The 22,145-nt window shown below is 40.8% G+C and overlaps 2 protein-coding genes across 2 annotated transcripts; both read left to right on the top strand.

Annotated features, from left to right (window-relative positions):
- The first annotated feature begins 364 nt into the window (after positions 1–364).
- On the top strand, positions 365–14,585 carry LOC133151224 (coiled-coil domain-containing protein 40-like). The gene is made up of 18 exons (XM_061274063.1): positions 365–702; positions 790–877; positions 1,091–1,212; positions 1,516–1,599; positions 1,729–1,948; positions 3,922–4,079; positions 4,151–4,273; positions 4,684–4,805; positions 5,001–5,244; positions 5,322–5,504; positions 9,312–9,557; positions 10,210–10,423; positions 10,520–10,689; positions 10,780–10,871; positions 10,949–11,063; positions 12,459–12,647; positions 12,737–12,895; positions 13,270–14,585. The coding sequence occupies exons 1-18, from the start codon at positions 574–576 to the stop codon at positions 13,531–13,533; spliced, it is 2,922 nt and encodes a 973-aa protein (XP_061130047.1). The 5' UTR covers positions 365–573; the 3' UTR covers positions 13,534–14,585.
- LOC133151223 (piggyBac transposable element-derived protein 3-like) lies at positions 6,514–8,873 on the top strand. The gene is made up of 2 exons (XM_061274062.1): positions 6,514–6,583; positions 7,129–8,873. Exon 2 carries the CDS (start codon positions 7,912–7,914, stop codon positions 8,593–8,595), a length of 684 nt encoding a protein of 227 aa, XP_061130046.1. The 5' UTR covers positions 6,514–6,583; positions 7,129–7,911; the 3' UTR covers positions 8,596–8,873.
- Positions 14,586–22,145: the final 7,560 nt, after the last annotated feature.

Raw genomic sequence — 22,145 nt, 5'->3', positions numbered from 1 at the left:
CATAAATAAATCTCAATTGATAAAATCTTTTTTTTTATTGGACCAAGTCTATTGTTTTTGTCCCTTGACGTTAAGGGTTTGTATGTAAATGTGAGGTTTCAATAAACTGTAACAATAGACTGCCTGTCTACCCTTGCCCGACTTGAAACTTTCAGAACGTGGTCATCTTGTGTGGAGACGATTCTTTACTCCAAATCCTAAAATATTTCTTGAATTATGTCAAAACACAGACAAGTATTAGGTTAGTTTCGACGATTTGTTATTGTACTTCCTGCAGCGGATGTTTGGGGTTGCTAAGCAACCTTGAGTGGCTCGCGACCGTGCGGCGAAAGTGAAAGGCAGGTGAGTTTTAGAGTGGCTGATATTGTCAGATTGTTCAGTGTTGCAATGAAATGTCGATCAGGTTGAGGTTGTTACTACTTGGTTTAATTTAAGACACGTCGAGTAGTTTTGTGCATCGATTGCCAGGCTAGCAAAACGACACTTGTTATTAGCACTAGTCAGTCGGTTGTTAATTATTGACATGCCGTGTCAAAAGAATATGATTGTTTTCTTGTTGATTTGACAGTCTCAATGCAGAGAGCCGAAGCGCAATCAGCTGATGGGGATGGATGGGTGGAGGCCGAAGAGGAACACATTGAGCTCCTTGATGGCAGTGAACAAGAAGCAAACTACGTTGGAGCAAATATGTCTCCTCCACGGGTAAATGTTTAGAACTGACAAGAAACCAGTTTGAACATAAGGTATTCAATTTCACGACCACTAAAACGTGCATTGTTCTCACACCAGCCAGGATCAGAACTTGTTGATGTGAGCCCACGGTCTCAGGCTGACGTCATTGATGCTGATGGAGACCCCGCTGCTACTAGACATACTGGTCTGTTTTAAAAAAATAACTCAAAACTGTCAAATTTTTTGCAATGAAAAACAAAGTTGTATGCAATGGCATATTCCATAAAGATCCATTGTGAGTTACTTTAAAATAAAGTACAGTATACAGGCAAACTAATGATCACAATCAATTGATTGTTGTATAACTCTTCAGTACAGTATTTAAAAAAATACTGTATAATATTTTCTTCTGTATCAGAGCAGGACAATACTTCCCAGGTTGGGTCAGCAACCCATTTTGCAAAGTCTTCAGAGGACATGAAGGAAGAAGAACCACTGATGGAGGATGAGGATGAGCTCATTGTTCTTGATGCTGAACATGTTTGTAGCTTTTTCAATATTTCTACAAATAATTTCATTGTAAATTTCATTTAAATCTCACTTCAAACTCAAATGATGAAATGCAATTCAGTCCAACTGAAATTTAGAGGTGTAGAATACATGGGTTGTACATTCTGCCAAAAACAATATTGATTCTCTGCTGCGTGTTTCCCAATCTCACAAAAAGTCTATGTATACTGAAATGATGATCTCTGGTGGTTGGAAATCAGTGCTCTGCAGAGGTCAGGATTTCTCGCACGCGTGTCCAGAATGGTTCAGATGTCATGTTTGGTCTGTTGACAGCCTCTGGTTGCAAAGAAGCAAGCTGCACTGAAGAAGCAACTCATCAAGGATCTGGAGAGAGTCAAACTGGATCTAAGCGAAGAGGTTGGATTAGATTGCCATTTTATGCTGAGGCAGATCATGTGTAGCTCACATGCATTTATTGTCAACATTTCTGTGATCACTCATTTGATATTTATACACTTGTGTGTGTGCTTTCGGATACCTGTGCAGGTGGGTTTTGAGAAAGCAGAGGCGAGCCAAACAGAGGAAATATACGTGCAGCTGTACAGGGAACAGGAGAGGCTCAAACGTCTCCAGACAAGACTAGATGACCAACAGCAGACCAAGGTCTTGTCTGAAGGAAAACATCAAAAGGTGCAAGATGAACTTGAGGCAGTAAAGTTATGCCAGTCCAGCGCTACCACCCAGTGCAGTAACGCAAGAGCCGATGGTGAGATGCTTGAATTGCTCTGAGATTTGTCTACCATAACACTTAGTACTTTGATTAAACACATAATCTGTTTTCATGCACGAGGTGAAAATTCTGAGAACATATTTAGTGTCAATAGACTCAAATTCTGAACATTTTGACAATCTTAAGTTAAGCAATGCTTCTAAGCTATTGAATAATTGTCATCTATTGAACGCATGGAGAACAGTAAAATGCAGTGGGCACATTCACATTTGACTTATGTTCGCCACAGCGCTCACCCAGATACAGTTCCTGACTGATGTTCTGTCACTTATCCATGTTGTATAGAAACAAAAGCTTGTACCTGACTTTAATTTCAACCATTGGTTTTAGAAATGACTTGTATTAAAGCTGAGACGCTCTTGAGTGAGGTGTAACGTATGAATATAAATTTGCTTCACTGCGGAAATATTAATCATTTAATGAACACAGAAAGGTCAGATTTTGGTAAGACAAAGGTTAGCTACGTACCTCTTATATTCCCAATCATAAAAGGGGTCAGATTTTGCAGCAGGATGGTGCTCCATCTCATGCATTCATCTCTACATCAAAGTTCCTCAAGACGGAGTAGATCAAGGTGCTCCAGGACTGGCCAGCCCAGTCATCATTGAGCATGTTTGGGGTAGAATGAAAGAGGAAGCTTAGAAGACAAAAGCAAAAAATCTTGATGAACTCTGACAGCCATGTAAGACGGCATGACAACTTCATCAATAAATCGTATATGAATCATTAGCAAACTGCATGGGTGCAGTCCTTAAAGCTCATGGAAGTCAGACAAAATATTAAATATGTCTGTAATAGCACAACAACTCCATTCACCAATGATATGAAACATTTTTGTATTTGAACTGAATTATTTGTTTGATTTTCACAATATTATGGGCGACAAAACTTTTGTCTTGCCAAAATCTGACCTTTCTGTGTTCATTAAATGATCAATATTTCTGTAATGAGGCAAATTATTTCATACATTACACCTCATTTGGGAGAGTTTCTGCTTTTATATGAGTCATTTGTAAAACCAATAGATGATTTTAAAGACAGGTTATATATGCTTTTGTTTCTACAGCATGGATAAGTGACAGAACATCTGTCAGGGACACACAATGACTGTTACCAGATCTCTGATTGTGGACTTAGGATGTAGTATTTGTTAGGAAATTCCTACATTTTCAGCTTGAATTTACATTTTTTAAATGTCAACTCAGAAGTCACATTTTGGTGAAATTTTCATCTTTTTAAAAGTCTACACTTTTGGTTAGTCTCGACGTGTTGGTGTTAGTTCTTACAAATTATTGACCGATCAAAATTGTTGACAATGGCTTGCTCCTTTTCACGGTGGAATGCTAATGATTGAACAAACCTGCCATTTTGGGGGTCTCCTGAAAAGTGATGATTTTGGAAATACGAGGATCGAGCCAGACACCAGCAATGTAAATGTTAGCTATGAATACCGTATCGGCCATTCACGCCCCTATAAAAACTTCGTTTTAAATGACTTGTTTCAACCAGGTAAAAAAATGGCTTGTCTTTCCACGTTTTAAAATGATCTTAAACTTTTTAATACCTTCCAAAGATTGGTCGCTGTGATAGATGAGAAGACTTGCACCTTCTGCTGTGATTTCAATCCTGTGCAAGGAAACATCGCTACTGAAGATGATTGTCTTCAGAGAAGTCATTATATTGATAGAGACGTAAACATTTGACGGAAAATAGATTCCTACTAAACAAAATCATGATATCATCCAACTATTCATTCATTTACTGGAACCTGAGTTCTCATTAGGCTCACGGGTGAAATGGAGCCTGTCCTAACTAACGTTAGCTAACATGTCGGCCCAAGAAGAGATTTTAACCCAGAACCTTAGCTTTGAAGCAAACATGTTTACCGCGTGGTGCTGGAAATGATCACATCAACTTAATTTAAAAACATGTGGTTTTCTTTTCCATAGTATCCAACCTACAAACAGAGCTAGACAAACTGAACTCACAGCTCAATTTCACTCAAGAAATCAGTGAAGATCTGCATTCTAATCTAAAAGCCATGAAGAACATCACGCGCAAAACAGCAGCTAAAAAGTCCCAAGTCGAAGACCAGAAACTCAACCAGGTGAACACATTATCTGCTCTATCCATGATCAATCAGTGTTGATTGATTTACTTTTATGACGACACCAACAGGACATGTATGTGGAGCACCTCACAAAGGTCTTGGAGAGACTGACACAACAGAAGGATATCTATGAGGCTCAGACCAAAGCCCAGGCAGAGACAACTGAGGCAACCAAGGAAGCTCTTTCTGAGGTAAGTACAGCACAGCATAACTTCAATTGTGGACTGTGAATTGAATGCAGAGTGTCGGTAAAACAAACATTCTTTATTCAAGCAGTAGAGACCAGCCTGTATACCAGGGGTGTCAAACAACTTTTTTTCGCGGGCCGCATTGTAGTCATAGCTTCTTTCGGAGGGCCATTATGACTGACAACCCAAATAAATGTATTAGCACCTCATATTATATACAGTAAAAGCTACAAAACAAACTGACAAATAACTCGTTTTCAAATCAGACGAGTAAAAACTGGTCAAATATTTAAAAAGAAAAGATTAAAAGTGAAGACAATTTGCAATTCTAGTAATGACATACGAATTTGATGCACAATTTGTCTTCGCGGGCGTCAGTGTGTGTGTGTGTTTGTGTTTACATTCATTCACAGGCGGAAATGCAAATGGTGTCTCTGGCGATGTCACAGAAACAGCTTTTACATCAGTGGAACAAGAGCCTGGTGGATTTGAAGAGACGAGATGACGACTTCAGAGCAATGCAGGAGGCTATACGGTGAGAATCCTATATCAACAATGGATTGATGTCGAAGTCTCTTGCAGGTGGAAAAATCATTTTAGCACAAATGTGATTGATGGTTTGAAAAAAGGAATAAACTACACAAAGCTACTGCTCACAAGACATAAACGTGAAAACAAAGGCGTGCATCAAGTTCTTTCATTTAGTTACCGCTACTTATGTTTTCCACAGGATGGCTGAGCACCAAGTGATTGTGCTGGACAGAGAGATTGCAAGCATTAAGAAATCCATCTCTGGGCGACAGGAAGAAAGCGAGACTTTGACCATGCTGCTGAACTGTGGCCAGATGGATTGTGATGTCACAAAAAAGATGATTACTCAGAAGCAGACCCAACATGAAACTCTGTGGGCCCAATACAGCATCTACCTCCGTGCTTTGGGGCAGACGGAGCGGACACTCGCAGAACTCACGAAGGTTGACAAAACACCTCAAATGAGGCAGTTGTGACTTGATTGGCCTGAGTTTGAATGTCTCCTTCTCTATTTCTTAAGGAGGACAGTATTCTTGAGGCTGAGGTGACTGATCAGAGACGAAAGCTGGAGAAAAACAAAGAAAAACACCTGGAACTGGAGAACTACATCATGACTCGAATGCTACAGAAGCTCATGGACAACAAGGCCGCTCAGTATTACCAACGACTCACCAACAAGAAAGCCTCACTCAAGAAAGAGAAGGTATACTTTATTGGCCTTAATATAAGACGGTGTTTTTTGCATTGAAATAAGACTGAAAAAGTGGGGGTCGTCCCACATTCACATTCTAGACATTATACCCATTCACAACGCCTAGATGGCGCCAGATATCTTCAAAGTGAATGCTGAACTTAATTAAATTTGGTGTTCAAAAAGTTTTGAAAAAGAGGGGGTCGTCTTATAATCAGAGTCGTCTTATATTCGGGCCGATACGGTACTTAAAAGAAGCATCTTTGGTAACGGGCTGGAGTGGTAACAATTACAGGTTCAAACCCTCACATAATTTTCATTTTCAAAATGCAACTTGTTGAGAAAGCATAGAGGCCGAATTGAAACTAGACAACTGGAGTCAAACTCAAGACCCCTGGGAACAATTCAGGCTGCATCATTTTATGTATTGATGGAAATGGATTTCACTGCCAAATGTCTTGCTCCTATTTTTCCTTGACTTCTGACTTTAAAAATGAGCTATCCATGAATGAGCTGTCTTAAAAAGACAAGAAGTTGCAGGGCCAATTATGGGAACATAAAACACTTTATTTTGAACTGTAATACACTCATTGTAATCACTAATGGCAAAATTCACTTCTGCTGAATATTTCTTGAAAGACCACACATGCAAAAAGAGACAGTAGTCAGGGTGCAGTCTAACATCTCTCAAGCAGCTACCGGTAAATTTACAGTACTGTATATGATTTCACACTTTTCATATGCCCCCAGAAGGCAACCGTAGCAGTGATGTGGCCCATGATGAAAACAATTTTGAAAATTGCTTATCCTAACATGGGTTGATACTTGATATTGTTTCTCCACTCTTATATTCTTCTTTGAATTAATGGCAGATCTGCAATATTTTTTTAAAACTATTAAAAATAGTGTTTTTTTTTTTTCTTTTTCCACATAAACATGAGTCAGATAGTCCTATTGTTCATTATCTCTCTCTGCTATTGGTTAGAACATTGTTATTTAAGCCCCACCCACAAGCAGTTCAGCTCACACCTCGCCGGACAGCGTGAAGGACACATCTCTTTGTTACACTAGACTGGATTAATCAAAGAAAAGTAAGTAAAATGCTTTTATATTTTTTTGAGTGATCATTAGAATGTCTAGAACATGTGCATATGCTTATTCTGTCAAATACATATATACCCCAAATGCAAATTAGTGCATGTAGTGCATGTGTTGCAGATATGCAACACCGGGAGAGCGTGGTAGCAAAAAAGGCCCTAATTGTGACCTGCCTAAGTGAAGTGTAAATCAGCATGGACCTTCTAGTTTATATTATCTTCTAATATATTTACACATTGTTTGTATTTGTAACATTCGTAAACAAGGGTGTAGAGGAAAAATCCAAGTAAACTCAGTTTATTAACCTCTTTGTCCATGTTCAGGAATGTGAAGGGTGGTCGTAAATTGAACAGCTGTTAATGTTGAGGAATGCAGGGTAAGGTCATTAGTGTTGGGTTAATTTTACCATGATCGTCACAGCACAATAGGTTGGTCAAACACTATTGTATGGCTTGTTAATAGACTACTGCAGTGGAATGTGTAAATGCAAATGCTCTCATGCTTTTTATTTTTCATTTTCAACATTTGTATTTCCAAGGAAAGATTCTCGCTTCAGTGTGCAGGATGTGATAGATGCTGTCCAGAATGGAGAGAGTTATGTGGACATTGACTCCAGCGAAACTCACGAGGAGTTAGATGAAGAAGATTGTGATGATGTGAAAGAGAACAAATCACCCACTGACTGCCGAGTAGACACGGACATTGAGCCACAACCATCAAAACAGGCCAACAGATATCGGTGGCAGAAAAAGGATTTCACAAGACCTATACTGAATTTTCTGGTCCACCTCTCACCAAAGATGCATCTTCTCTCCACACACCACTGGAGTACTTCAACTAGTTTGTTTCTAAAGAAATGATTCAGTCTCTGACGACAAACACAAATGAGTACAGCTTTCAAACAAAGGGAACATGTGTGAACACCAATTCCAAGGAAATTGAGAAAATGTTGGGCATGTACCTGAAGATGTGCCTAGTACAAATGGCTGGTACCCGTATGTACTGGGAGGAAGACACACGACACCCTCCTGTTGCTGACGTGATGCCACGGAACAGATTCCAGTCTTTGTTGACAGCCTTACATTTCGTCAACAACTTGACAGTACCAGAGACTGAAAAGAAGGACAAACTGTGGAAGATCAGACCATGGCTTGATTCATTCAGATAGAACTGCCTGCAGGTGATACCAGAAGAGCACAACTCTGTGGATGAGATGATGATTCCTTTCAAGGGGAGATTCAGCAGCATCAAACAGTACATGTGAGGCAAGTCACACCCATGGGGCTTCAAAGTATGGGTGAGAACTAGAGTCTCTGGCGTGATGTGTGACTTTGATGTCTACCAAGGAAGCAACAATGGACTGCGAGCCAAATCAGAACTTGGCTTGTTTGGTGATGTTGTTATAAAGCTAGCTTCAACACTGCCAGAAGGTCACAGCTACAAGGTGTATGCAGACAACTTCTTCACCTCTGTTCCACTGGTAGAGAAGCTCCTTGATCGAGGAATACATTACGTTGGAACAGCCAGGCAGGTGCGCCTACCTAACTGCAACCTTGAAGACGACAAGAGTTTGAAGAAGAAGGGGAGAGGAGCCTTTGACCACAGAGTGGAGGTGAAACACAAGATCTCTGGCATCAAATGGTATGACAACCGAGCGGTCACACTTGTGTCGTTCTTTGCTGGAACTGAGCCTGTGGAGAAGATCCAACGCTGGGACAAATTCAACAAGACCTACATAGAAGTTGAAAAGCCTCACATCGTGGGCATCTACAACAAATATATGGGAGGTGTGGATTTGCTGGATTCATTCACAGCCAAATACAAGTTCCCTGTGAAATTTCGCCGCTGGTACATGTACATCTTCTGGCACACCATCACCCTTGCTGTGGTCAACGCCTGGCTCATCTACAAGCAGGACTGCAAGGCTCTCGGGGTCTCTCCAAAAGAGACACTGAACCTGACCGCTAGCATCCTTTCTCATTCTGAAGGACACAATCAAGACTAATGAGAATCTAACCAGCGGTCCACCCAAGAAAACATGTCCACACCCATCACTGGATGTGCGTAAGGACCTTCTTGGTAATTTCCCAATGAAGAAGAGAGGGCGCTGCAGACACTGCCTTACAGGATACACCGACACACAGTGCTACAAGTGTGATGTCCATCTTTGTTTCAAAGACGACAGGAACTGTTTCTGAGATTATCACTGCTAATGAAGGAAGAAGATGAAGTGGCTTGAAATTTGAAGTAGTGTTAGCCTTGATTCTGCATACACCTCGTATACTGAGCGTGACTTACAAGCCAGTGTATCTAGCCTGCTTGCATTGCGCATGTAATCCTGTTTTTATTTTGATTCATAAAAAATAAAAACATAAAAAATATGATAAATGTTGTCATTATTCATGTTACATACTGTGTGAATGAACTTAGCTGTCTAACAGGAGCAAATAAGTTTACCTTGACTAGACAATGAGTAGGACCACACGAGGCCTACAGGAAATTCTGCTACCCATCCCACCCAACGTTGGTTGTAACGTTACGTGTCCATAAAACCTTACCAAAACATGACAAGTTTGCAAACACTACATTATGGTGCCCAATGGGCTCTAACAACACTATATGAAATGTTTTTTTGTTTTTTTTTAATACATGTTTTACTACGTCTGGGACTTACTTAAGATAGAGACCAGCATGACATCACAATTCCTTCTCTCCTGTTAGGTCTATCAGCTGTGGCATTTGGAGAATGAGATAATGTCAGCTAACGTGGAGAGTAAAGTGATCGATGAGAAACTGGAAAACTTGGCCCGATCTCAGAGGGAGCTCGATGAGGAAATCACAAAATACAACAAGGTGGTCGCATCTAATCAGGCTGACAGTTCTTCCATTGATGCACTTGTCACACAGAAAGAAACCGCTATTGCTAACTACAACAAAAAAAAGGATCTCATCGCAGCTCGCACTGGGGTAAGGATTCCTTGATCGGTTAACTTGTTGAACATTTGAGCACTGATGTAAATTCAAGGCCCTGGGGACAGATCTGGCTCATCACACCATTTTATTTAGCCCGAGAAAGCAAATAATGTCGTGCTGTTTCTTACTAAATGGATTTTTACATTTTTGCAGAAATCCCCCAAAATATCCCCCAAAATATCCCCCAAAATATCCCCCAAAATATCCCCAAAACACTGATAAACACTCAATACATAGAACAGCAGAATGGGAGGAAAATTAATATTTTGGAAATACATTGTGTGTGGGAGGGATATTTCTGTTAAAACCTTGGATTATTAAGTAAGCCAACACATTACAACCCTGAGATTGTGTGTGCTGTAACGTCTTATTTTGCGGATGATGTCATTAATCGATTAACAAATGATGACATTACAAACGATCACCAATTTTGCATAAATGCAGAATATCTGGCGATCCAATTTATCAGATCTGTGTCAAGTCTAATTTCAAATACAGTTTGTTGAGAAAAATAAAATAGAAAGTATGTAGTCGGTAATGTCAAGAGTATGAATATACGTAATAGGGCATACAAATTAGATCGACACCTTTAGAATGTGTCTTTGAGAATCTAAGTTTTAAAATGTGCGTGTACCTGTTTTGCCAGCATGAAGACCTCAGTCCTCTGCAAATCAAAGTTGAGGCAATCAAGACTGAGTCTGAGGAATTGTCAGAAAAAATCAAGACTGATCAGCAACTGTGGCTGAAGCATCAGGGAACACTTGTTGGATTGGCGCTAGAGATTCAGGCTCACAACAAGGAATACAACAAACTTCAGGCAAAGTACACTGTGATGTGTCAGAAGAAGATTTATCTGGAGCGTACGTTACGTATTTCATGACACATTTTTACAAACAAGATCAGATTTACCATTTGTAAAAATGTAACTCTTATCATGCTGACTTGAACCCCACCAGGTCAGATTGAAGTCATGCACCGTGACGAGAATGAGGTGGAGAAGAACAATAAGATGCTTCAAAGAGACTTGCTTAAGCTCAACACGCTTCTGAGCAAGAACACCCAGTTGGGCCATGCTGTCGAGCAGGAGAACGCTATGATAGAGACCGACTTCCTTCACCAACTCAAGGCATACCCTTTCTGTTTGACACACCAACGTTCTTGTTCTCGTTCGAATGGTAACGCTAAATGTTAATGATCTGCAATGTTATGTGATTAGGAGGCAGAACGGGAGTCTGTTGCAATGGAATTGAAACTGGAGAAGACCCAGGGGGAAAAAGAGAAACTCCTCAGCAGTTTGCTGGAGGCTGAGTCAGTTGTTTGCTCAATATCAAACGTCTCTGGAACAAATGCAGTATTCACTAACATCCGTCTGTGTTTTATGACAGGCGACAGATCATGCTGTGGGAAAAGAAGACTCACCTTATGAAAGAGACACGCTTAGTAGTGGAGGAGAGTCATGGAGAAATCCAGATAATGAAGGAAGACGTTCACCGTATGGAGGTACTGTGGATGTACTGGTTCAATGTGTGAAATTTTTTTAGTGTTGATCATTACATTATAAGAGTGATGTCCTCCATAATCTAGTGCAATACAATGATGGCATAACTGTCCTCATTTATAAAATATTCAATGATCATATAATCTTAATTCAAGGTGGCTCTAGGTAAAATGAGAGCAAGATGTTTAATCTCTCAGGGGTGGCCAGGAGGGGGCCTAGACCCAAGCCCCCAATGTGGCTCCCCACCATCCTGTTGTGTTCGAGGCCATATGTGTCAAACTCAAGGCCCGGGGGACAGATACGGCCCGCTACATCATTTTACGTGGCCCCAAAAACAAATTCTGCATCGGTTTCATGTGTTAATACTAAAATTACAAAATGTCTTCACTATTAAAGAAATACAGGTATTGCTAGAATTTTTTTACCATTGATCTTTTAAAAATATTTGAACAGTTTTAGTCTCCAGTTTCAAACCTATTTAGTCATCAGTTTGTTGTGTAGCTTATACTCGCGTTGATAATAATAATAAATAAATATTAATAAATATTGGCCCTCCAAAGGAAACTATGACTAAAATGCGGCCCGTGACAAAAATGAGTTTGAGACCCCTGATCTAGGCAGTAAGACATGTGCTCATGTGCACACTCACCACACAATGAAAACAAGCATGTAGTGCATATATGTATGTACGTCACAACACACCTGGCCCATACATGCGCATATCGGCCATATTGTGCCCAAACATTGACCTTCTATGACATTAATTGGTGAAGAAATTATTCAGCTCCAAAGGGACTGTTTTCATATGTGAGGAGAATTTCCTTATGCTCATGGCGGCGAGGGTTTGAAAGCGGCAATGACAAATAATTTCATTAGACTTTTAATCATTTGCTTTTATTTAATCAATGACCATCAAAATCCGTTGAAATGACTTGGCAGCACGTGTGGGCCATGGTTGCTCAGCAATAGCGGATCAACACTCAATCTTAGCATAGTCTCCCATTGTTAAGAAAGGCCTCGAGATACCCATGCAATTTGTAACAACATATCTTGCAAGCAGTCCTCCTTCTTTGTTGCGGAAATGGTAAGAGTGGTACCTGCCGCACATTTCTTAACGTGTCTCTGTAAGTCACACTTATTTGCCGGAAATATTTATTATTACGTTTTTGTTTTGTATGTGGAATTAATGATTTTGCTTGTTTTGTTCTTTGAACACAGTGGTTTTAGTAACGTATGCTTCATTTGATAGTGATAAAATATATACCACGGTACTGTATGCTTTGACTTTGAAAAGAAATTACATTTCTCCAATTAAAAATGCTTTGTTTTGGTGTTTCATTTCATTGTAAATTTCTGCATCTGTGTCAACAAAATGTGTTCTTTTATGTACTTAACAGCGGCAGCTCAACCAGCTGATGAAGCAGCGGGAGCAGCTCGTGAGGGAGAGTGTCGCGGCCGTGGAAAAGAGAGGAAACATCATCGAGCGCAATGATGCCCTGACCGGGAGCGCTAAAAAGCAAATTACAAAGGGCGAGCTAAATCTCATCAATGATGGCTTGCGGCGCAAAATAAAAGAAGCGCAAAAGGTTGTCTGTTTGCACGATTTATGTTACCTTTGTTTTTGTTTTGTTGTTCTTGTGCTGTTTGTTACCTGACGTTAACTGACGTTTTTAAGATGGTCAAAGAGTGGGACCAGGAGATTAAAGAACACCAGGAGAGCTGGGTGAATCTGAACAACATTGTCGCACATCACAAACAGCAGCTGATGGACCTGTCTGGCATCAGTGGTGTCCTTGAGGCTGATCTTGCAAACATTCAGGATGCCAAAAGCAGGGTATGATGCAACAAAAAAAAAAAATTTCATATATTTTCCTCTTTTAACATAGTCAGGTTCAACCTGAGACTGTGCAGGTTCAATAGCCAGACAGCTAATCTCTACAAAAAGTGTTGTTGCAAATGAGCAATGTTTCCTATCTGGGAAAATATCTGTGGTGTGCTATGTGAAATTCATTAGTCTAAAAATGATTGACTACAAATAATAATTATCTTCCACAAGATGGCAGAAGCTACAAATACACCGTGTGCCTTGGTTAAATGAATGTTGGGAAATTTATATATTTTTTCCACAGCAGGACAATATCAGCTTGAGCCATCTATTCTCACCAAAACCACCATATTCACATAGTTTCTTTTCTACCTCCTCTCTAGGACCAAGCTCATCTGATGGAATTTCAGAGCAAGGCCAAGAAACTCCAAGAGGTGACAGATGGAAAGTATCGACCATCATCCTCATCTGGATCGGTGGAAGCAGCTACGCGGAGCCTAAAGGAACGTTTGCTCGCTGTCAGCGCCGTTATAGAACGTGTGTGTGAGGAACTTCCTGATCACCGAGCAGCTCTCAGTGCGCTGTTACTGCCATTGGCAGCAGGCACACAAAGTCTCTCGGAGAAGGAAACAACAACATGTGAATGAGATGCAAAATACAGGAGATATACAGGCTGCATTTTTCAGGTGCATAATGACAGTTCCGGGAAGACATGGTTTCCAAATTCTAGAAAGACAACTTGCAGGCTGGATCTTTTGATATCTTCTAAGGTTCCTCCTTACGTAGCCTTCATAAATGCATAAACTGTGAAGAATTTGGACAGGCTTGATGTGTATTTGAACACCAAGTGGGGTCGAGTCATGCCGAAAAGTGACATGCTGCAGAAACTGCGGCCTTCGGAAGATCCAGCCTGTGAATTTGGACACGGGTAGAGATTTTTTTTTAAAATTGGCAGTTTCAGAAATATGTTATTGAAAAGGGCAAGGTATCTTTGGCACAAAGGCAGAAAATATCTTGGACTGGACTGGTGACAGTCACGGGGCACATGAAGAGGGCAACTGTCAAATGGAGATCCCCCCAGACTCTCAAGCATCTTTTCTCTTGCATGCTCAAGAGGAAGTACCAAGAACTTGTGCATCTTTAAAATGAAACTCATAACGTTTTGATTCAATTAACCGCTTTCATGCTCCGTTGATGAAACCTGCGTGACAGAACAGTTGCTGACTTGTGCTGGCGACTTGGAGTGTCTATAAGTTCAGCTTACAACTGCACTCATTCTAAGTGTGGTCATGGAAAGCTCGATTTTGAATTATATATTGTAATTTGACAAATGCCGATTGTGGGACAGGAAAAGTTGCTAAGTAACAATTAGCTTCCAGCATGGAATAGCTGCGAGATAGAGAACAAGTCGAGGGATTTGCGCCACCTTATGGCTACTTCATCAGTCACAAAATCAAGCTCATCCCATGGCCATCTCAATCTCCAGACCTCAACCCCATTGAAAGATCGTCAAGTGAGCTCAAGAGTTTAATGTAAAACCAGGTCGCTGGATGATTTGGAGGATGAAGATTGATTGAGATTTGTTTCTCTGTGTTGTCCCATCTTGTGAGACGTTACAGGAAATTAGGTGCTCTTTTGTCAACAAATGGGGATTGTAAAATGTATTAACATCAGGGATACTTAGAATTGTGGCAGACTTGATTTGATGTAAATAATTATTTATCAATTCAGATTTTTTTTCACACTGAATAAATGCCTTTGAATTAAAGGTTGGATTGTCCACTTTTTTCAAATTTAGTCACATAAAATTTTATCGAAGATTACTAGCCAGGAGTGACAATAATTCTGGAAGGCAGTATATGTCATCACATTGATCAGCTCTAACTGCAGCTTAAATTTTCATGACTATTATTGATTGATCGCTTGATTGACAACTTTTATTCCGAACATTCAAATACACAAACTAGTGCAGTTGTCCCGCAAGCCCCTCAGATGGAGGAAAAATGTATTTTGCGGGCTGCAACATATTATTTTAATAACAGATTAATCTGTCAATTATTTTGTCCTAATCAGTGAATCTGATACACAAAACATGTCTCAATTTCCACTCCTATATTTAAAAAAAACATTTCAAATCGACAGTGCAGAAAATGGACAGTCATAATGATTTAGTCCCTAGCTTGATATCTTGATGAAAGCAGTATCTAAAATTTAGACCGTTATTCTGTCATAGGCCTGATGTCTCACAGTATATGAGATCGTGTTACTCTGACAAGTGATAGTATAAAATCACTTGTCAGAGTAACACAATCTCATATACTGTGAGACGTCAGCCCTATGACAGAATAACGGTGACATAACGAAAGAACAAAGCACAGCACCTGCATAGCAACTGATACGGCAAGGAATTCTGACAGAATGAACACATAAAGGACATAGCATAAAGGATTAAGAAAAAAAGGACAAAGCATAAAGGATCAGCTACTGTATAGCAACGGCTACATCGATAAACGACCGGTCACCCTGAAGCCCCAAGTCCAGAACAAGAACCAAAGCAATTAAACAAACACAAGAAAACCGGCATGGCTAGAACAGAAAACAAACAGCAGCGAGAAGTGACAAAAAATTAAAGAAATCAAGAAACTAATGCTGATTCAGAGGGCGGCGGAAAGGGTTGCACAGCCTGAGGAGGGTAGAAGGACGGCGACACAGCTTGTGCCCCCTCAGCGAGGTCAGAGGGTAGCCGCAGGGCTTGTGTCGCTGGAGAAAGGGTTGGAGGCTTGTGCGTCCAGAGAAGGGTCTTGGAGGCTTGGGCAGCTGGAGCAGGGTTGGAGGACGGCCGCGGCGCACGCAACACCGCGGTGTGGTCGGGCAACGGTCGCCGAGCGTGCATTGCTGGCGAGGGTTGTGTGGTGGTCACAGGGCATGCTTCTCTGGAACAGAGTCTGGCAATAAAGCTAAATTTGATCTGATTCTGAATGAAGTAAGTGGCTTGGGCACATGTTTGCAATGACACAATTATGGGAAGAAAATTAGGAAACGACTGAGCTTACACAAAGAGCGTGGGGGTGGTCAGCAGGCTGTGGGCGGTAGTGGTGGGTAAGATGGATGGAGTTTGTGATGGTCTGAGTGACCCATCAAGGAGGAGCGACAAGAGGCATTCCTGGCGAAAAGACGAAGCAGTAGCTGGTAAGATAAGATAAGATAAGAGGAACTTTATTAATCTCACGTGTGAGAAACTGCATGTAACAACAGCCCGATTTACAGGAAGGTACAAGTAGGGGGATAAAGGTGCAAAAAGAGACTTCTGGACCGTAGTCCTCCGGCATAAAAAATAGAATACAATATAAAAAGAAAAATATGGAAAAATAACAACAATTGTAGTAAAAACTAAAAATATAAGCTATGAATATTTACAAAAAGAAGAAGATAAAAAAGTAGTGGTAAAGTGTCGTAAAGTGTATGAAGTGTATGAGATTAGTAATGCTAATAAAAGAAATAGTGCACGGGTTATGGAAGTGAAATAGATCTAGGCATTATGTGGCAGAGGATATTGCACATTGGGCTTAAATTGCACATTGGGATTAAGAATTGCACGTTATGGGGAAAGTATTGCACGGAAGGATGTGTTTACAGGTTGTCATTGTACAGCCTGATTGCGGTGGGGATGAAGGAGCAGCGGTAGCGTTCCTTCTTACACGGGGGGAGTCTGAGTCTCTGACTGAAGGAGCTGCTCAAGTTCTCCAAGGTCAGATGCAGTGGGTGAGAGGGGTTGTTCCTGATGGATGCAAGCCTGGCTAGCACCCTCCTCTCGCCCACCTCCTCAACAGTGTCTAGAGGGCAGCCCACCACAGAGCTGGCCCTCTTAACCAGTTTGTTGAGCCTCTTCCTATCCCTCTCTGTGCTGCTCGGAGCCCAACAGACCACAGCGTAGAGGATAGCAGAGGCTACCACTGAGTCATAAAAGGTTTTTAGCAGAGGCCTGCTCACTCCAAAGGAGCAGAGTCTCCTCAGGAGATGGAGGCGGCTCTGTCCCTTCTTATAGACGGCGTTCATGTGATCCGTCCAGTTCAGTTTATTGTTGAGGTGAACACCCAGGTACCTGAAACTGTCCACGACCTCAATGTCCTGACCCTGGATGTTCACCGGTGAGTGGGGAGGTGCTCCTCTCCTAAAGTCAATCACCAGCTCCTTCGTCTTACTGGTGTTCAAGCACAGGTGATTGTGCTCACACCAGTCCACAAAGGCGCTGATGGCCGACAGCTACTCCAGCTCGCCCCCCTTAGACATACAGCCAACTATAGTTGAGTCATCGGAGAACTTCTGGAGATGACAGATGTCAGTGTTATACGTGAAGTCCGAGGTGTACAGTGTGAAAAGAAATGGGGACAGGACTGTGCCCTGAGGTGCTCCAGTGCTGCAGACTATCACTCTCTGATTGGAGGTGAAGGGATTGTTAGAAGGTGGCGGTGACGTGTCGGCACCATTCGTCACGGATGTAGACACAGATTCCTCCTCCTCGCGATTTTCACCCCTTTACAATGGCCCTACTGGACTTTCTCTGTCAGAGATCTCAGGTGTGGCGGCCATCTTGGATGACCCTGAAGTGCCACCAATGAACCCAGAATGAACCGGAAGTGCCCCAAATCAAACCGAAAGTGACCCCAAATAGACCGGAAGTGACCTCAGGTAAACCGGAAGTGACCCCAAATCAAACCGGAAGTGACCCTAAATGTACCGGAAGTGACCTTTTTAGACCGGAAATGACCCCTAATAAACCGGAAGTGACCTCAGACGAACCGGAAGTGACCCAAATTAAACCGAAAGTGACCCCAAATAGACCGGAAGTGACCTCAGGTAAAGCGGAGGTGACCCCAAATCAAACCAGAAGTGACCCGAAATGTACCGGAAGTTACCTTTTTAGACCGGAAATGACCCCTAATAAACCGGAAGTGACCTCACGAACCGGAAGTGACCCAAATTAAACCGGAAGCGACCCAAATCAAACCGGAAGTGACCCCAAATAGACAGGAAGTGACCTCAGGTAAACCGGAAGTGTCCCAAGTAAACCGGAAGTGACCCAAATTAGACCGGAAATGACCCGAATCAAGCCGGAAATGACCTTATTTCAACACTTAGTGCCCCAAATAGCTACATTTGCGCTAACGTTTTTGTTTTTTGTCCAATTTAACCCGTTTCAAAATTTTTACCCCAAAAGTGAACCTCCTGAGGCAGTTTTTTTGTTTTGTTCCAAATTTAGAAAGATTTTGGCGCAATTGCTTTTTTTTATTTTCCCATTCATTCTCTATGGGGATTCAACATTTGCTCTAACTTCTACATTTTTTAACTGATTCAACCCGTTCCAACTTTCAACTGTTCATCTTTTGCCTACCTATTCCACAACTTCCCACTTACCAACAATTCCAAATTTGAAATTCAACCAAATTCTCCAGAATTTCGTTTTACTACTCTAATTTCTACATTTTTCAACCGATTCAACCCATTCCAACTTTCAACTGTTCATCTTTAGCCTACCTATTCCACAACTTCCCACTTACCAAATATTCCAAACTTTCAATTTTGAAATTCACCACAAATTCTCCAAATATTCTACATTTCTCAAGTAATTCAACACGTTTCAACATCGTTCGGCAGCATTCCCCGAAAAAGTTATTCATACATTTCGCCTTCACACGCAATATCTCCAGAAATTGCAAAATTCTAGTTAGTGTGAAGGTGAAGACCTTCACACTATTGTTATTCCTGTCCTTTATTATTATTATTAGTGTGAAGGTGAAGACCTTCGCACTATTGTTATTCCTGTCCTTTATTATTGTGTGAAGGCGAAGGCCTTCACACATTGATATTCTACTTTATTGTGTGAAGGCGAAGGCCTTCACACATTGTTATTCTACTTTATTGTGTGAAGGCGAAGGCCTTCACACATTGATATTTGTGTGAAGGCGAAGGCCTTCACACATTGTTATTGTGTGAAGGCGAAGGCCTTCACACATTGTTATTCTACTTTATTGTGTGAAGGCGAAGGCCTTCACACATTGATATTGTACTTTATTGTGTGAAGGCGAAGGCCTTCACACATTGTTATTCTACTTTATTATTGTGTGAAGGCGAAGGCCTTCACACATTGTTATTCTACTTTATTTTTATTACCGTTTTTTTCCGTGTATAGTGCGCCCCCATGTATAGTACGCACCCCTAAAAATGGCATGCTGATGCTGGAAAAAAGCTTGTACCCATGTATAATACGCACCCAATTTTTATGAATTTTTTTTAAAAAAAAATTATTATTATTATTTTTTTTTTTTTTTTTAAGTCCCAATGATCGTCACACACGCAGGGAGGCAATGGGTCCCATTTTTATAGTCTTTGGTATGGTCTTAACTAGGCTGGATGTAATTTTTTTTGTTGGCGTTGATTTCTCCGACTGCCCGTATACGCACCACCGCGCTTTGTGCGCGCACGGGACAGCAAACGAGCAGGTGATCGAGCAAGCGTCTGATACGAGAGCATTGCGGTCGCATGGAGCGTGTTTGAAGTGAACAGCAGAGACGAAAGGAACAAGGCAAAGTGTTGTGAAATAAAATGCAGCCTGAGGACACGTCAGCTATATAAAGAGCGAGAGTTGTTTTCTTCCTATTAGTTTCAATTCACAGTTTAATTAGCAGTTTCAATCAGCAAATAACAAAATGCGTATTACAGGTAATATTTTATTTCACAACACTTTGCCTTGTTCCTTTGGTCTCTGCTGTTCATCCTAAAACACAAAGGCGCTCTTTAAGCAATGCGACAGTGAGCGCCCGGCGCGCTGCGGTTGCGCGACCGCACCAAATTAAGCTCCCTGCGCAGTGCGCACTGAGGTCCACTTAAATTTTAGAAAGTACATCAGGACTTTAAAAATATCTTCTAAATTTCAGCGACGGCTCTGTCACAATAATCGACCAGCGCGGTGCAGTTGGGCGGTCGGCGGCGCGCTACGGTTGAGCGTTTTCTCTCGCGCTCTCTCCCTCTCTCTCTCTCGCTCTCGCACACACGCAAACCGGATATCATACGGAGGCCGCCATTACAGATGCGCAGAACGGATGAGCAAGACACGTCAGCTATATAAAGAGCGAGAGTTCAGTTCTCTACCTAAATCCGTATTACAGGTAATATTTTATTTCACAACACTTTGCCTTGTTCCTTTCTTCTCTGCTGTTCACTTCAAACACGCTCCATGCGCACGGAGCGCGGTGGTGCGTTTACGGGCAGTCGGAGAAATCAACGCCAACAAAAAAAATTACATCCAGCCTAGTTAAGACCATACCAAAGACTATAAAAATGGGACCCATTGCCTCCCTGCGTGTGTGACGATCATTGGGACTTAAAAAAAACAAAACAAAAAAAAAATTAATTTTTTTTTTAAAAAAAATTCATAAAAATTGGGTGCGTATTATACATGGGTACAAGCTTTTTTCCAGCATCAGCATGCCATTTTTAGGGGTGCGTACTATACATGGGGGCGCACTATACACGGAAAAAAACGGTAATCTAATTATCATGGGCGATTTCAACATCAAGGGAGTATTTGTTTCCTGGGGGCCATTGTTCTGTTCCAGTGGCGACAATTTCATCCAAATCTAACATTATTCTGGTGGAATCATTACTCCATTCAAGTGCTTCTTTTAGCAAGTGGATTAGCAACTGTTGCCCTCTTAGCAAATATATTAGACTACTTGAATAGCGTTTCACTTTACTCAAGCATTGGCAGATTTGATGATCTCGTGTCCCTCAAATTTTGGTTTGCAGTTCAAAGCAAAAAAATCAGCCTGTAACTTGAAAAACAAGTCAAAGTACCAAATTAATTTGTAGTGCGCATTTAAAATATGTCATTTGAGAAACAGGTCTTGGGACCTTTCTGGCACCCATTTTAATATGGTTGATCATGGCATCAACTGAATATGACAATTAACAAGATAACACATGTTAAATGTTTGATACCAAACTTCCAGGCAAGCACAATGAATTAAATATTAAAATAAAATCAATTTAAACTTGTCTTCTGTTTTGTATTAATGTTTTTGATGGCGGAACCTACATAAGTTCCACCATCAACTCCTGAAGATTCAAAGTAATCGTTTTTATATGGATCCATGTACATATATTAATTCAGGGCAATTACAGACGAGATAAAAAGCCACACACACCACAGGGAAACAGAAGATATATTGATTTCATGACCAAAAACAGAAGGGAAGCAAGTGACAGGGAAGAAAGTAATTGCTTAATGAAAACAACAGTTGAATCAGGAAACTAAATGAAGACAAGCAGCCAAATAAAGTGGGAAATATGAGTAGAGGAGGCAGTCGCCAGAAGGGGGAGTCCAAGGCAAGTAGACTGAGAATAGGGTGTTCAAAATTGAACATTTTTACACTTTTTATTACATCTGCACGTTTTGTGAAAGATGCCAAGACATAGTGCAGCATGCATGATCAGAGGCAAGAAATTGTACTTAAATCCTAAAATCACTCATTTTGAATGAGTTAAGAAACTATATACTTCTAATATTGCCATATTTATAAGCAGCAATCATTCTTTTGTGGCCCGCTTTATCATCTTACGTCTGTAGTCCTCACATATTCCCGCAGCAAAGTTACGATGAACATTCCAGTAAATGTTAACACGCATTAATGGTCAGCTGTACACATGATCCACTTTTATAATTTGAGTAGTTTTAAAACAACTACTTTGTATAAAAGTAATTGTTTAGATTTTAAATGATTAGTCAATGACCAAAAATATATATCGATTGATTTGATAATCAGTTAGTCGTGGATTAATCATTCCAGTCTTATTTGTTATATTTTTTTCACCAAACCATATACTTTCCTGACTGAAAAGATTGGGATGGATAAAAAAGATGGACTAATGTAAATGTATTCTGTCACTATCTTATAACTGAGGAAAAAGACAGTGGCTAGTACGAGAGGCAGAACATGGTATTAGCACTACAAATCCATTGTGTGCTGTCAAAGTAGCTTCAGAGGGGCTTATTTTGGACACAAAGGACGGAACTCACCGGAGGCGCGCATAAAACCTCTCAGCCACTTAATCCCTCACTGAAGACATGTTGTAATGAAAATTACATATATATAATAATAATAATAATGTAGTATCCAAGAAGAGTGCAGTACTGAATATCAAAGAGAACACGCTATGCATGTTCAAAATAAATTACAATAAATAAAAACACATCAATTAA

Source organism: Syngnathus typhle, linkage group LG3, assembly GCF_033458585.1.
Source record: "Syngnathus typhle isolate RoL2023-S1 ecotype Sweden linkage group LG3, RoL_Styp_1.0, whole genome shotgun sequence".
Classification (NCBI taxonomy): domain Eukaryota; kingdom Metazoa; phylum Chordata; class Actinopteri; order Syngnathiformes; family Syngnathidae; genus Syngnathus; species Syngnathus typhle.
This window is presented reverse-complemented; position numbering and strand designations above follow the sequence as displayed.

Excerpts from the sequence above, each read along its gene's own strand:
- LOC133151224 (XM_061274063.1), top strand. The coding sequence starts at position 574 with ATGCAGAGAGCCGAAGCGCAATCAGCTGATGGGGATGGATGGGTGGAG. Across the intron at positions 1,949-3,921 it reads CAGTAACGCAAGAGCCGATG|TATCCAACCTACAAACAGAG; the intron begins GTGAGATGCTTG and ends TCTTTTCCATAG. Across the intron at positions 10,424-10,519 it reads GAAGAAGATTTATCTGGAGC|GTCAGATTGAAGTCATGCAC; the intron begins GTACGTTACGTA and ends GAACCCCACCAG.
- LOC133151223 (XM_061274062.1), top strand. The coding sequence starts at position 7,912 with ATGTGTGACTTTGATGTCTACCAAGGAAGCAACAATGGACTGCGAGCC.